The sequence below is a fragment of the Gadus morhua genome, chromosome 12, assembly GCF_902167405.1.
Source record: "Gadus morhua chromosome 12, gadMor3.0, whole genome shotgun sequence".
Lineage (NCBI taxonomy): Eukaryota > Metazoa > Chordata > Actinopteri > Gadiformes > Gadidae > Gadus > Gadus morhua.
Genome location: NC_044059.1, coordinates 1,442,198 through 1,456,658, shown reverse-complemented (window position 1 = coordinate 1,456,658; position 14,461 = coordinate 1,442,198). Strand labels below are relative to the sequence as shown.

At 42.6% G+C, this 14,461-nt stretch overlaps 1 protein-coding gene across 1 annotated transcript; it reads left to right on the top strand.

Annotated features, from left to right (window-relative positions):
- The first annotated feature begins 9,036 nt into the window (after positions 1–9,036).
- c12h1orf52 (chromosome 12 C1orf52 homolog) lies at positions 9,037–10,544 on the top strand. Its single transcript, XM_030373270.1, has 3 exons — positions 9,037–9,482; positions 9,627–9,837; positions 10,102–10,544. Exons 1-3 carry the CDS (start codon positions 9,180–9,182, stop codon positions 10,254–10,256), a joined length of 669 nt encoding a protein of 222 aa, XP_030229130.1. The 5' UTR covers positions 9,037–9,179; the 3' UTR covers positions 10,257–10,544.
- The last annotated feature ends 3,917 nt before the right edge of the window (positions 10,545–14,461 follow it).

Sequence of the window (14,461 nt, the reverse complement as noted above, 5' to 3'; positions counted from 1 at the left end):
AATAGAACGTATTTGTGAATAAATGCTTTGAATTCTGAATACTGGACTTGGTGAGCTTGAAAAGGCTAAATTTAAGTGACCTTTAGTGAGATGGCCTAAAACGGAATACAAATGAATTATTCTAGGACATATAGGCTTTCAGGATAAATTCAGAGGTTCAACTGTTCGGGATCGGGTGTTGTCAGCAGTAGTCATTATGCGCTAAAATGGTCCCTGCCAGTGTTTTTCTATTCTGATGTTTGTGGATGAATCTTTCAGCTACAGCTTTGTTACATTTCCTTGCGATGGTTTGCTAGTTTAACTATACAGCAATAAATCAAATGATGTAAGATGATGTGTCCGTTGCGTGGCTGTCATGTGAGAGCCGTATACGCATTTTAAAAACACCTGTAATCAGCGTGACTCACGCTGATGTTTTTAAAATCACATCATCTTACATCATTTGATTTATTGCTGTATAGTTAAACTAGCAAACCATCGCAAGGAAATGTAACAAAGCTATAGCTGAAAGATTCATCCACAAACATCAGAATAGAAAAACACTGGCAGGGACCATTTTAGCGAATTCAAAGCATTTATTCACAAATACGTTCTATTTTTTTGACAAGCGGAGCCGACAGTCCGGTGCAAACTATGCAAATTAGCCATGTGCACCAAACAGAAGATAGACGCAATGTATAGAACTGATTGTTGTGCATTATTGTGGATATGTAGGCTGGTTAGTTGTGGTTGTTTGTGGTCGGTAAGGTACATGATAAACACGTCTTGCAACTGTCCGGCTCCATATCCTTGCAGCAGCAGTAGGATTCACCCGTCAGTGAATGTGTATGATCTTCATTAATCTTTATTATCTGAATGGGAAATGCAATATTTTAGGACCGATTCACCGTTAAACGTGTTTCTAATAACATTTTTAGCGAGAAATTTCCTTTTACTGGCATAATCTTCAGTCAGTGATTGTGTCTGATCTTTAGTTTTATAATATTCTGAAGATTTCATCGGCTCGCTCGCATGTTTCAACAACGTCAGGTTGCTAGGGACGCTGCTTTCGCTAAACTAGCAGCTCACGTGTTTCCTGCGTTTGTGTTATTAAACCGTTACTTTATGTAACTTTTAATGATATCATCTTGTTAGAAACACGTTTATCTGAGAGCCAACCCAGTCGCCAAAAGCATACGTTGACGGTGTACGTTTTCGTGAACACTGGATTACGTCGCATTTCAACATAAAATAACACACACACACACACACACACACACACACACACACACACACACACACACACACACACACACACACACACACACACACACACACACACACACACACACACACACACACACACACACACACACACACACACACACAATGCATTTCGCTGCTCAAACAACAACAAAAAATATTCCCTCAAAAATTATTACTTTCAAAACATTGGCCAAAATGGAATATCTTTTTTTAATTGGGCTACTTCTAGGACATTTTGGGTGGATTTTGAACGGTATGTGGGCAGGACGTTTTTTGCAGGCAGGACCTGGCAACCCTGCGCCGAGGTGCTGAAATGCTCCGGAACAGATCTGGATCCACCATGGTCAAAATAATTGTAAATGTAATTGTAAATCATTAATCTCCTGAGTGTGTAGGGTAGTATTCTATTTCTTTCAACGGGGCTGCATCCAGTCACTTGACCGTTATGGTTGCTATGGTGGTTGCTATCGACCGCCCCCTCTAATCCTTATGGCTCCAAAAACCACGCGGCAAAGGAGCTGCCGTCAATTGCATTGTTTTTGTCGTAAACTAGGGTCCGATGGAAAATAGACAGATATTCCAAGGTATCCTTGAAAGGCACCTTGGATGTTTTTATTTTCTGCAGTTTAGACTTCTTCTATAACCAATTTTTGAAAGCAAAACACCAAACTCATTGATTTAACGAGGCAGGGTTATTTGAAACAATTTATTAAATAATATTTGCGAGAGGTCATTCCATCTCCTGAGTTTGCTTCCTATTTATGTCTAGTGTACACCCCTACTGTCCACAAGTACCCCCCCCCCCCCCTTCACCATATGGATTTGGATAATTGTTGCCACGTCCCAGTGGTGGTGGTATCATATATATGAAAGAGGGCATTCATTTATGATCAATGAGGAGGCCGAAGCCCTAAAGGAAGTAATGCAATAGGTGACTGAGTCGACAACATTTAAGAAAGCTGTACCTTGGGGTCTCTTATATATCAAAGGGGGTCTCAAAGGACGCATATACGCTTCAACCTGTGGCTCCAGCCATACAGGAAATGACTCAGCAAGTGCTCCATCTCGTTGCACCTCACCCAGCGTCTCGCTCGCTGAAGTTCTTCCCAGACCTACACCCTAACCATCCAACATGCATATCGGAGAATCAGGCCTCTCTTTAATAATGACAAAAAGTTATGAGAGAAATACACATTAACTATTTGTTATCTCATAAGCGGCATGGTGCCGGCTCCTTGTGACCTTTTGACCCCAGACTTCAAAAACGTGGCCACAGGCCAGCTGTGTCTACACACCTTAAAGGTCCCATGACATGAAAATCTCACTTTATGAGGTTTTCTAACATAAATATGAGTTCCCCTAGCCTGCCTATGGTCCCCCAGTGGCTAAAACTTGCGTTTGGTGTAAAACGAGCACTAGCTGTTCTGCTCGCCTTTGAAAAAACGGAGGCTCAAGCGCGCTGATTTGGAATGTCTTTATTTATGTCGTCATAAAGCATCTAAGCACCTCCCCTTACTCTGCCTGGCCCGCCCAGAGACGTTGGCCCGCCAATGAGACACGACCGTGCGAGCGCCACATGTGTGTGTGTGAATACACACACTGTAACGCAAGTGTTTCTTGTCGGTTCTTTGACGTCTCTTGTATTTCCACAACGAGACAGTGGGGGTTATCTGAGCCATGGTTGAGAAGGAATTGGGGGAAAGGAACTTTGGCTTTGACTCGCTGAAGTACATGAACTGCGACATGCCGCCGGTTGCCGCAAGGCACCATGGCCCGGCAGCGAGCAGCCGGCAGCAGGCAGCGCGCGGTTCAGCCTACTTCAGATTGATGTGAAAGTGGAAGAACCAGAGACGTCGCAGAACCCGACAAAGTAGTTTGTGATTCATAATATCGTCTGGCAACCCAGTCGCCAAGAAAAAACGTTGACGGTGTACGTTTCCATGAACACTGGATACGTAGCATTTCAACGTAAAAAATAGCGTGTTATACCTACAGTATCCACGCGTGCCGCTGTGGAGGCGGGTTTCAGGGTTTGGGTTTCACGGCTTTCGCGGCAAATTGTGGACACGATTGTTTAGGGGGGGGGGGGGGGGGGGAGGTAGACTGTTGTTGACCGGGGGGGGGGGGGGGGGGGGGGGGGAGACACGTTTGTTGAGGGGGACGACGACGACACGATTGTAGGGGGGGGGGGGGGCAACACGTTTGTTGAGGGGGGGGGGGAAGACACGTTTGTAGGGGGGGGGGCACGCTAGACAACGAGAGTTGGTTTTTATTGAACGCTCGACAACGAGAGTTGGTTTTTATTGAACGAGACTTGAACACGGAACAGCTGCACGAAACGATGGTCACGTCACTCTCGGTGACGGTGTCGACAACAATGAACACACGAACAATGTTAATAGAACAACACACAACCACATAACATCCCGAACCCATTAACCCCACTTAATCCTAACAACAAAACAAGTTAACAAAAGCCTTTTGTCAACTGACAACCCCAATTCCCAGAATCCCCCGCGGCTCCGGAACACGGCGTAGCCTATGTTAATCTTTATTATCTGAATGGGAAATGCAATATTTTAGGAGAGATACACCATTAATCGCGTTTCTAATGACATTTCTAGCAAGAAATGTACATTTTCCTTACATAATCTTCAGTCAGTGAATGTGTATGATCTTTATTAATCTTTATTGTCTGAATGGGAAATGCAATATTTTAGGACCGATTCACCGTTAAACGTGTTTCTAATAACATTTCTAGCGAGAAATATACTTTTTACTTGCATAATCTTCAGTCAGTGATTGTGTCTGATCTTTAGTTTTATAGTTATTAGGATTTGATCGGCTCGCTCGCATGTTTCAACGACGTCAGGTTGTTAGGAATAGGGACGCTGCTTTCGCTAAACTAGCAGCTCACGTGCTTCCTGCGTTTGTGTTATCAAACTGTTACTTTATGTAACTTTTAATGATATCATCTTGTTAGAAACACGTATATCTGAGGGCCAACCCAGTCGCCAAAAGCATACGTTGACAGTGTACGTTTCGTGAACACTGGATTACGTCGCATTTCAACATAAAATAGCGTGTTATACACACACACGCACGCACACACACACAAGCACACACACGCACACGCACGCACAGACACACACAGACACAGACACACACACACACACACACACACACACACACACACACACACACACACACACACACGCACATGGTGCATTTCGCTGCTAAAACAACAACAACAAAATATTCCCTCAAATATTATTACTAAAGAACCGTTTTCCAAAGAACGAAATGTAAACCAATGCATTCTGAATGGGAGTGTTTCTCCGATTTTTCCATGCTACACAGAACGAAATGTAAACCCATGCAAATAAAGACTTCATGGTCATAATAATTTAAATATCATTAATCTCCTGAGTGTGTTGGGTGGTATTCTATTTTTTTCAACGGGGCTGGTGCCGTCTCCTTTTGACCTTTTGACCCCAGACTTCTGGGGGAATAGCTGAATCAATTCATTAGTCAATCAGAAGCATGTAAATATCTTCCCGGTGGCGTAGGAGGACGAACAAGGTGTCCTTCAACATCTACGCTTCCAGGCGATTGGAACGGCCACACATGAGCATATTCGAACATGTTTAATGGTAGTAATTAGCTGTCGAAATTGGAGGCCTTAATCAATAATGAGCAGCTATTGATTTGCTTCCCGATAAAAAATTGTGACAAATGACATGTTATTTAGCATCTACACGTTGAGCTGAGTCCAATGACACCAAGCATGACACTCTAGCTAATGGTAACATGTATTTTACATGGTACACCTAGGTCTAGGACATGATCTAGGTGTAGCAAGAGGGCGAGCTTGATCTCATTGGACTCAGCTTAACGTGTAGATGCTAATTAACATGTAATTTGTCAAAAATCTCCATCGGGAAGCAAATCTATAGCTGGTCATTATTGATAAAGGCATCCAAAATCGACAGCTAATTACTACCCCGAAACATATTCAAATATGATCATGTATGGCACTGTTGCAATCGTCTCGAAACGTAGATGTCAAAGGACACCTTGTTTGCCCTGTTGCACGACCGGGAAGATATTTTCATACTTCTAATGGATTGATTCATATTTTAAGGTTCTCGGAGTGAGACTTTAAGCGGCTGCAGCAGAAGTGTTGAGACGAAAGATGATATCAAGACATTAATAGAATATTCCCATTCACATTATGATTCTTCGTCATAACATCCGACCAAACATCCTTTACATTCACCGAGCGAAGATTATGAAAGTCCAGGCCCCCCCTTCCTGCACTCGGGGTCCGACCGGGCCAAGTTTCGGTGCGGGGGTCCCAGTTAGGCCCTAGAATATGGTATTCAAATTTCAGGGCGGTAGGACCTTCCTATCTCAAAAACTGTTTTTCCACCACATTCTGAACCATTAGGTCTCGCAGGCAACACTTCTGAAGGGGCTTTGTCCAAATGACAGTCCATTTGGGAAAACTTTTTTTCTCTATGGGCGAGAACTACAAATCTTGGATATGTCGTTCTCGGGGCCCCGGGAAATGTGTGTAAACATTTTAGCATTTTTTGCGGGATGGAGGTGTACATTTGTGGCTTAATGTGTGTAGACACAGCTGGCCTGTGGCCACGTCTTTGAAGTCTGGGGTCAAAAGGTCAAAAGGAGCCGGCACCACGCCGCTTATGAGATAACAAAAAGTGAATCTGTATTTCTCTCATAACATTTTGTCATTATTGAAGAGAGGCCTGATTCTCAGATATGCATGTTGGACTGTTAGGGTATAGGTCTGGGAAGAACTTCAGGCCAAAATCTTGCAAGCGAGCCGCTGGGTGCAGGTGCAACGAGATGGAGCACTTGCTGAGTCATTTCCTGTAGGGCTGGAGCCACAGGTTGAAGCGTATATGCGTCCTTTGAAACCCCCTTTGATATATAAGAGACCCCAAGGTACAGTTTACTTAAATGTTCTCGCCTCAGTCACCTATTGCATCACTTCCTTTAGGGCTTCGGCCTCCTAATTGATCATTGTAGTATAATTGAATGCCCTCTTTCATATTATATGATACTTCCACCACTGGGACGTGGCAACAACTCTCCAAATCCATATGGGGGGGGGGGGGGGGGGGGGGGGGGATGCTTTTGGACAGTAGGGGTGTACACTAGACATAAATAGGAAGCAAACTCAGGAGAAGGAATGACCTCTAACAAATATTTATTGAATAAATTGTTTCAAATAACCCTGCCTCGTTAAATCAATGAACTTGGTGTTTTGCTTTCAAAAATAGGTTATAGAAGAAGTCTAAACTGCAGAAAATAAGAACATCCAAGCTGCCTTTTAAGGATACCTCGGAATATCTGTCTATTTTTTAACCGTCGGACCCCAGTTTATGACAAAAACAACACAATTTACGGCAGCTCCTTTGCCGCGTGGTTTTTAGAGCCGGATTAGAGGGGGCGGTCGATAGCAACCACCATAGCAACCATGACGGTCAAGTGACTGGATTCAGCCCCGTTGAAAAAAATAGAATACCACCCAACACACTCAGGAGATTAATGATATTTAAATTATTATGACCATGAAGTCTTTATTTGCATGGGTTTACATTTCGTTCTGTGTAGCATGGAAAAATCTGAGAAACACTCCCATTCAGAATGCATTGGTTTACATGTCGTTCTTTGGAAAACGGTTCTTTAGTAATAATATTTGAGGGAATTTTGTTGTTGTTTTAGCAGCGAAATGCACCGTGTGCGTGTGTGCGTGTGTGTGTGTGTGTGTGTGTGTGTGTCTGTGCGTGCGTGTGCGTGTGTGTGCTTGTGTGTGTGTGCGTGCGTGTGTATAACACGCTATTTTATGTTGAAATGCGACGCAATCCAGTGTTCACGAAACGTACACTGTCAACGTATGCTTTTGGCGACTGGGTTGGCTCTCAGATATACGTGTTTCTAACAAGATGATATCATTAAAAGTTACATAAAGTAACAGTTTAATAACACAAACGCAGGAAGCACGTGAGCTGCTAGTTTAGCGAAAGCAGCGTCCCTATTCCTAACAACCTGGCGTCGTTGAAACATGCGAGCGAGCCGATCAAATCCTAATAACTATAAAACTAAAGATCAGACACAATCACTGACTGAAGATTATGCAAGTAAAAAGTATATTTCTCGCTAGAAATGTTATTAGAAACACGTTTAACTGTGAATCGGTCCTAAAATATTGCATTTCCCATTCAGATAATAAAGATTAATAAAGATCATACACATTCACTGACTGAAGATTATGTAAGGAAAATGTACATTTCTCGCTAGAAATGTCATTAGAAACGCGTTTAATGGTGTATCTGTCCTAAAATATTGCATTTCCCATTCAGATAATAAAGATTAATATAAGCTACGCCGTGTTCCGGAGCCGCGGGGGATTCTGGGAATTGTCAGTTGTCAGTTGACAAATTGGGCTTTTGTTAACTTGTTTTGTTGTTAGGATTAAGTGGGGTTAATGGGTTCGGGATGTTATGTGGTTGTGTGTTGTTCTATTAACATTGTTCGTGTGTTCATTGTTGTCGACACCGTCACCGAGAGTGACGTGACCATCGTTTCGTGCAGCTGTTCCGTGTTGAAGTCTCGTTCAATAAAAACCAACTCTCGTTGTCGAGCGTTCAATAAAAACCAACTCTCGTTGTCGAGCGTGCCCCCCCCCTACAAACGTGTCTCCCCCCCCCCCCCTCAACAAACGTGTCCCCCCCCCCCCCCCCCCCCCCCTCAACAAACGTGTCTCCCCCCCCCTCCCCCGGTCAACAACAGTCTACCTCCCCCCCCCCCCCTAAACAATCGTGTCCACAATTTGCCGCGAAAGCCGTGAAACCCAAACCCCGAAACCCGCCTCCACAGCGGCACGCGTGGATACTGTAGGTATAACACGCTATTTTTTACGTTGAAATGCTACGTATCCAGTGTTCATGGAAACGTACACCGTCAACGTTTTTTCTTGGCGACTGGGTTGAGAGGCGACATGGGTAAATGACACACCCACCAATCGACCCAGAAATGGATGCAGAACCATCAGCATAACTCTCAACCTGCATACTTAATGTAATTTTGGCTAAAAAAGTTGCATAGTGGGCCTTTAAAATGGCCAAAGACATAGCCTACCTGCTTGACTTTGGCGGCACTTTCTTAGATAAAGCAGGGTTGCACTCTAGTGGATAGTTTATGCAATTACCTTCTGCCCATGCTCTCCTTCAATCCCTGCCTTGTAAAGTAAAGCCTGAACTGTACGATGTTCAGTTGACAGTGCATAATAAATAAAAAAAACTATGATCAAGAAAAAAACTAGTCAATACAGATCACAATACAGACACTGCACAGGTTCCATCCTCAATGAATAGGACTAAGCTGATTATTCTGTAATATTGAGAGCAGAACCTAATAGGGGAAGAAGATGACATTGTCTTTTTGCACCTGCAACACTTTTAAAGTGCAAAACAACTAGTTATAACTCATAGTGCATTCATACCAAAAAGGTTTCTCATTAAACTTGTTTGTAAATTTTACCCTGCTAGTTTTGCTTTTAAGTGCATTATATTTGCACATTTAAGAAAAGAGAGTCCTCAAAATATACATGCTATACAAATGCACTGTGGAGCGACGAGCCTACAAATATTTTCTGGTGTAAAGACACGTTATTTTAAACCACATTGAAAGGACGGGCTTTATTGGCATACATAACCAGGGACATGTTTCTTTACTGGACTTGCTTCACGACACTGTCGCAAAGCCCTGCTAACAACTGTTTTGGTGGCTCATTCAAAATGGAGTAGATGGTGGTTGTTATTTCCAGTTCTTTTAGTATATAAGTATAATTGTATTTATTTAAATACGGTATTACGCAAAACTATTTATATTTCACAGACATTATGACAGAGGAGAATAAATCGGATTCGTTCCATTTCTTTTCAAGCTATGACGATTTGAGCGACAGCAGTGATAGCAATTCTGACGAAGAGGACGAACGAGTAAAGAAATCCAAAGATGCATTGGGGGGAGATGCTTCGTCAAGCGGGGGCAAGTCTTTGAAACAGTCCGCGAAACGAGAGGCCAGTGTCCCCTTACCAAAGCCAGACGAACTATTCAAATCGGTTTCGAAGCCTGCTTTTCTTTACAATCCACTAAATAAGCAAATAGACTGGGAAAGTCGTGCGGTGAAAGCCCCAGAAGAGGTATGTGTGTGTGTGTGTGTGTGTGTGTGTGTGTGTGTGTGTGTGTGTGTGTGTGTGTGTGTGTGTGTGTGTGTGTGTGTGTGTGTGTGTGTGTGTGTGTGTGTGTGTGTGTGTGTGTGAATAACTATATTTTCGTTTTTTCAGCCGGCCAGAGAATTTAAACCCTGGAAGGCCAATGCAGTCCCCCCTCCCCATTCATGTGCATCAGAGCCAGAGAGGAAGAAAGGAGCTCCGCCTGGGATGGACATGGCCATAAAGTGGTCCAATGTTTATGAGGACAACGGGGATGACGCACCACAGCCTTTTACAGGCAATGCCCGGTTCCTGCCAGATGAGGAACAAGCCCCTGATTCAGGTTAGCTCTGAGAAAGAGACAGAGAGCATATCAGGGTTCTGTTTTAGTTAAAACGGTATTGCTACAAAATTGGGAGAAATGTTGACAGTTATATTGCAGTATGAGTCAACATTAGCATGACCCGACCAGTTTGTATTATCCCAAAGGAAAAATGTTACACAGGGGCAGACTTCTCTGATTGCATTATGAACACTCCATAAATCACTCAATAATCTTAGATAACATTCCCTAACCCCCAAATCTATTTATTCTCTCTAATCTTAGATGAGGATACAGAGGCTGGCTCTGCCTCCGCCAAGAAGCGGCGTGTGGAGACCTTCCAGCAGAAGGAAAAGAGGAAGAGGGACCTAGGTCAGGCAACCTCCGACAAGAGTTTTGTGGAGGAGGAGAAGAGAATTCTCAGGCAGAAGGTCGAGTAAGGCCACAGTCCCCAGGACATTAGCGACCTGACTCTGGTTCACAAGCTAAATCTGACTATTTTATTTCAGTTTGCAAAATTAACTTTCTGGATGCAACAGTGTCTGATGTTTTTTAAATTGCCAACATCCTAGTCATTGTAACATTTAAGTTCTTAAAATACATTATCAAAGGTTTGTACATACATGCGTGAAATAGATGTTGCGTTGGTCAGCTTTATTTTACTTTTCCCTTTATAGATGTTAAAAATACAATTATGGATTTGGTAAATAAACATGTTATATATATTCTGTATTCTGTGTTTTTTTGTATTCTAAACTTGTAAGTAAACAAGTGCCCATTAGAATATTACATTGTATTTCAAATTGTATCCATTGAAAGTTTGAGCTGTTAACCTCACTTATGTTGTTGTAGATTCCATTGAAGGCATAATAAATGAACTATTTACGCTTATTTAAATTCAAAACCATAAATTCACAGACTGTAGGAGGAAGCACACTGATAGCTATTCGACATTGTTTACAGACAAATAACTCTTCTTCTCTTGAGTGAAGCCATGTCCAGCGGGGTCACATGTTTAAGTATTTTCACAGAACCTTTGGTTAAAAAAAATATGTAAAAAACAGTGTCACAATTTCTCCTACTCAGAAGACCCAGATGGATTTTTTGTTGCTGCTGTGAATCTCTTTGAATGGCTTTGTTTTCCATCTGCTTTAAAATTATGAAAAGCATTCCTGCCTTTTAAGGGTAGGGTCTCATTATGAAACAGGTATTTGGTTAGCAGGGGGCCACATCCTGTGTTCTCTTCCCCTCTGAATGTGTTGACAGACCAAATCTTCATATTTGAGAAGAGAAGGTTCCAGTATTATATTACATGCGATATGTGAGACCATCATCCGCCCTTTATAAGCCATGACCTGGTCAATTCCCACTCAGTTACTATTTATTAAATATTGTTTCATAGACTGCACTCCATTCAGACTAAATGGGTAGCATTAAGCCCGTACACCTCAACCGGCTTGAAACAAACGGCAATACAGTTTTATTTTATATTTTAAAGCTTAAACAAAATGTCCTGGGGATGCTTTTAGTTCTGCGAAGATCGTCAATCCCACTGTTTGTATCAGTAAGGTTCACAACCTCATGCTGATGATAGGTTGGTGCTCTAGCCTGCATCTAGAAGCTCCACTTATGGCTTACATCATATTTTTGTTTAAATTTGCAAAGCGTCTTATTGTTAGTATGGTGCCTTATTTGCTTTATTTATATGACAACAAAAGCCGTATACAGCAATAAACTTTAGCTGCATTTGAACACAGTGTGTATGGTTTTCTGGCCTACTATTAGTATGAAAGCCATAAGTATGCACATTTTTTGGACATTCTAGTGTTTCAGAATTCAATCTGATGCCCTTAATTGATTACGACACGCAACAAACTTATCAGGTTATTTTACCTGTTATTTATTTATTTGTTTGTTCTTGTTTGTTGTGATGTGGTTCCCCCTGGGTCTGAAATAAAGAATTATATGTATGATTTCAATATTATAAAATAATTGCTCTTATGTATTGAATATATATTTTATGTATTGAATACATATATATTGATTGATTGATTGATTATTGTTTTGATGTCTTGTTTGTGCAGGCTGGTCTAGGCTTTTGGTTGTTATCATTGTTGGGTCTCTGGCTCAATCTGTCTTGAATCTTGGGTCTTTAGGCCCTGTCCACACGGATGAAGCACCCCCCCCCCCCCCCCCCCCCCCCCGTTTCCCTTTGAAGCGTTTCAGGATTTTCTCCGTAATGATGGAGTCATTGCGAAAACACATCTAGCTGTAGAAATGCTGAAGTACATATTCCAGGCCTATTTGTGGCTCTGGTTCTCCGCCAAAAAAAAGAAGAAGACGAGGCGGAGCATGCGCATCAAGCCTGCGGCACTATATACAATCATGGAAATATTATAAAATGGATAACGGATTCCAAAATGGCGCCCATTTATTCCTATGTAAACTGCTCAATGGCGCAGGGCAACATCAAGGAGAATTTTCTTTCAATATTCGCTCGGTATCTCACTATGGGACACGCCCCTCGCGCTGTCCCCCAGAAGCAATTTTACACTACGCCAGTCGTGACTGGCCAACAGACGTGACGTCTGCCTGCAGAGGAGGGACTCCCTCCTACTACATAAGTCCCGTCGTCACGTCATCTCTTCAGTCTTTAACCTCTTCTCGCTCCTAGAAGCACCTCTCTGACAGAAGTTGTAGACGGCCTAGCATACTGTTCCCAGAGCGAGCTAACCCCTCGGTCACTGAACGCTAGCCTACATCGCTACATCTGACCTCTGGGGGGCTAAAAGCTAGACTGTCACCAAACAGTAGCTGCTAGTACCCATACTAGCTGCTAGTACCCACACTCAACCTGGTCTCACGAAAATACGTGACACTGTCACGTCATTTAATCTATTGAAACGTGATCAGGGAAACGTATTTTCAAATTTTTCGTGTCAAAAAGCACAAATTTCAAACCCATGTATTTCAATTGGAAGTATTTGTCGTGTCATAAGCACGACTTCCAAACTAAGGTTCTGTCCGGGAGCGTTCTCCCTAATGTCCCTTAAGGAGCTCCGTACAGAACATTTATTGTTAAAAATTGTGTGTGGTAACTAACAATATGACAGCTTTTGGCCACCCGTTTCTACTTAAACTTGTCTGTGAACAATATGACAGCTTTAGGCCACCCGTTTCTACTTTCTCCTTTGATTCTGAGAAATTGTGACAATTCACGGATATATTAAATGTTGTTTGTATGTCTTGATGTTTTGATCTAGCCATAGATCTATTGTCTTGTTTTTGGCTATGTGAATGTCCGCGTCGATGCCTCGCAAGTCCAGTGTCGCGAGCGGAAGTGACATCTAGAAATCATACCGTATAATAATGGGTTATCATTAATATTGATGTGTAGGGGTTGATTATAACTCGTGAATAATATTGTTGATACCACAGTCTGGGGGAATACTCGTATTCTGATTGGCTGCAGGGTGTGTATTATCTCCTGATATAGGCCTACAGACACCTGCTAAGTAGTTCCAGTCAGTGTTTAGATTCTCTGCCTGAGCCCCAGCCCGACCCGACCCGACCCGCGGGCCGGGTCGGGCCGATATTTCCCACCACTATCCTCGGGCCGGGCCTTTGATCGAACGATTTTATTTTTATTTTATCATTGGTTTATTGGCTTAATCTGAGGAGAAATCTATGCCATAAACAGAAATATGATAGGTCTTTATGACACGGGTCTTCTCAATGCCGTGGAACGCTCCGTTCACTTGCATGGGTCCGGTGACTTAAAACCCTCTGCTGATCAACGCTACGAATGCTGGTAACGAATAAATTGTAAGTGATATTGTATGTGAAGTTATTTTTTCGTTTTGGCAGTAGCCGTGTAATAAGCGGGCTAATGTAGGCCTATAGAACGTCGCCGGTCAATATCGAAAATAAGACCGTTCAGGGCGAAGCAAGACACCTTCGCTGCGCGTCGGTGTACTGTTCGCCCTGGTGGGGCTTATTTTCCCGATAATGACCGGCGTTCTATGCATTATCCCTACATATATATTGAGCAGAGTAGACTAAATGTGAACAAAGTTACATATGTATTAAAAAAAATGTTGGGTTGAAATCGGGCTCGGGCTCATAATTACAGTTAATCTTTCGGGGCGGGCCGGGCTCGGACAGAACGTGCACGGGCTCGGGCTTGGTTTTCTTTATTAATCGAATGGGAAATGCAATAGGCCTGTTTTAGGACCGAATCACCGTTAAACTTGTTTCTAATAACATTCCTAGCGAGAAATATACTTTTTACTTGCATAATCTTTAGTCAGTGATTACGTCTGATCTTTAGTTTTATAGTTATCAGGAAGATTTTATCGGCTCGCTCGCATGTTTCAACGACGTGAGGTTGCTAGGGACGCTGCTTTCGCTAAACTAGCAGCTCACGTGTTTCCTGCGTTTGTGTTATTAAACCTTTACTTTATGTAGCCTAACTTTTAATGATATCATCTTGTTAGAAACACGTATATCTGAGAGCCAACCCAGTCGCCAAAAGCATACGTTGACAGTGTACGTTTTCGTGAACACTGGATTACGTCGCATTTCAACATAAAATAGCGTGTTACACACACACAAACACACACACACACACACACACACACACACA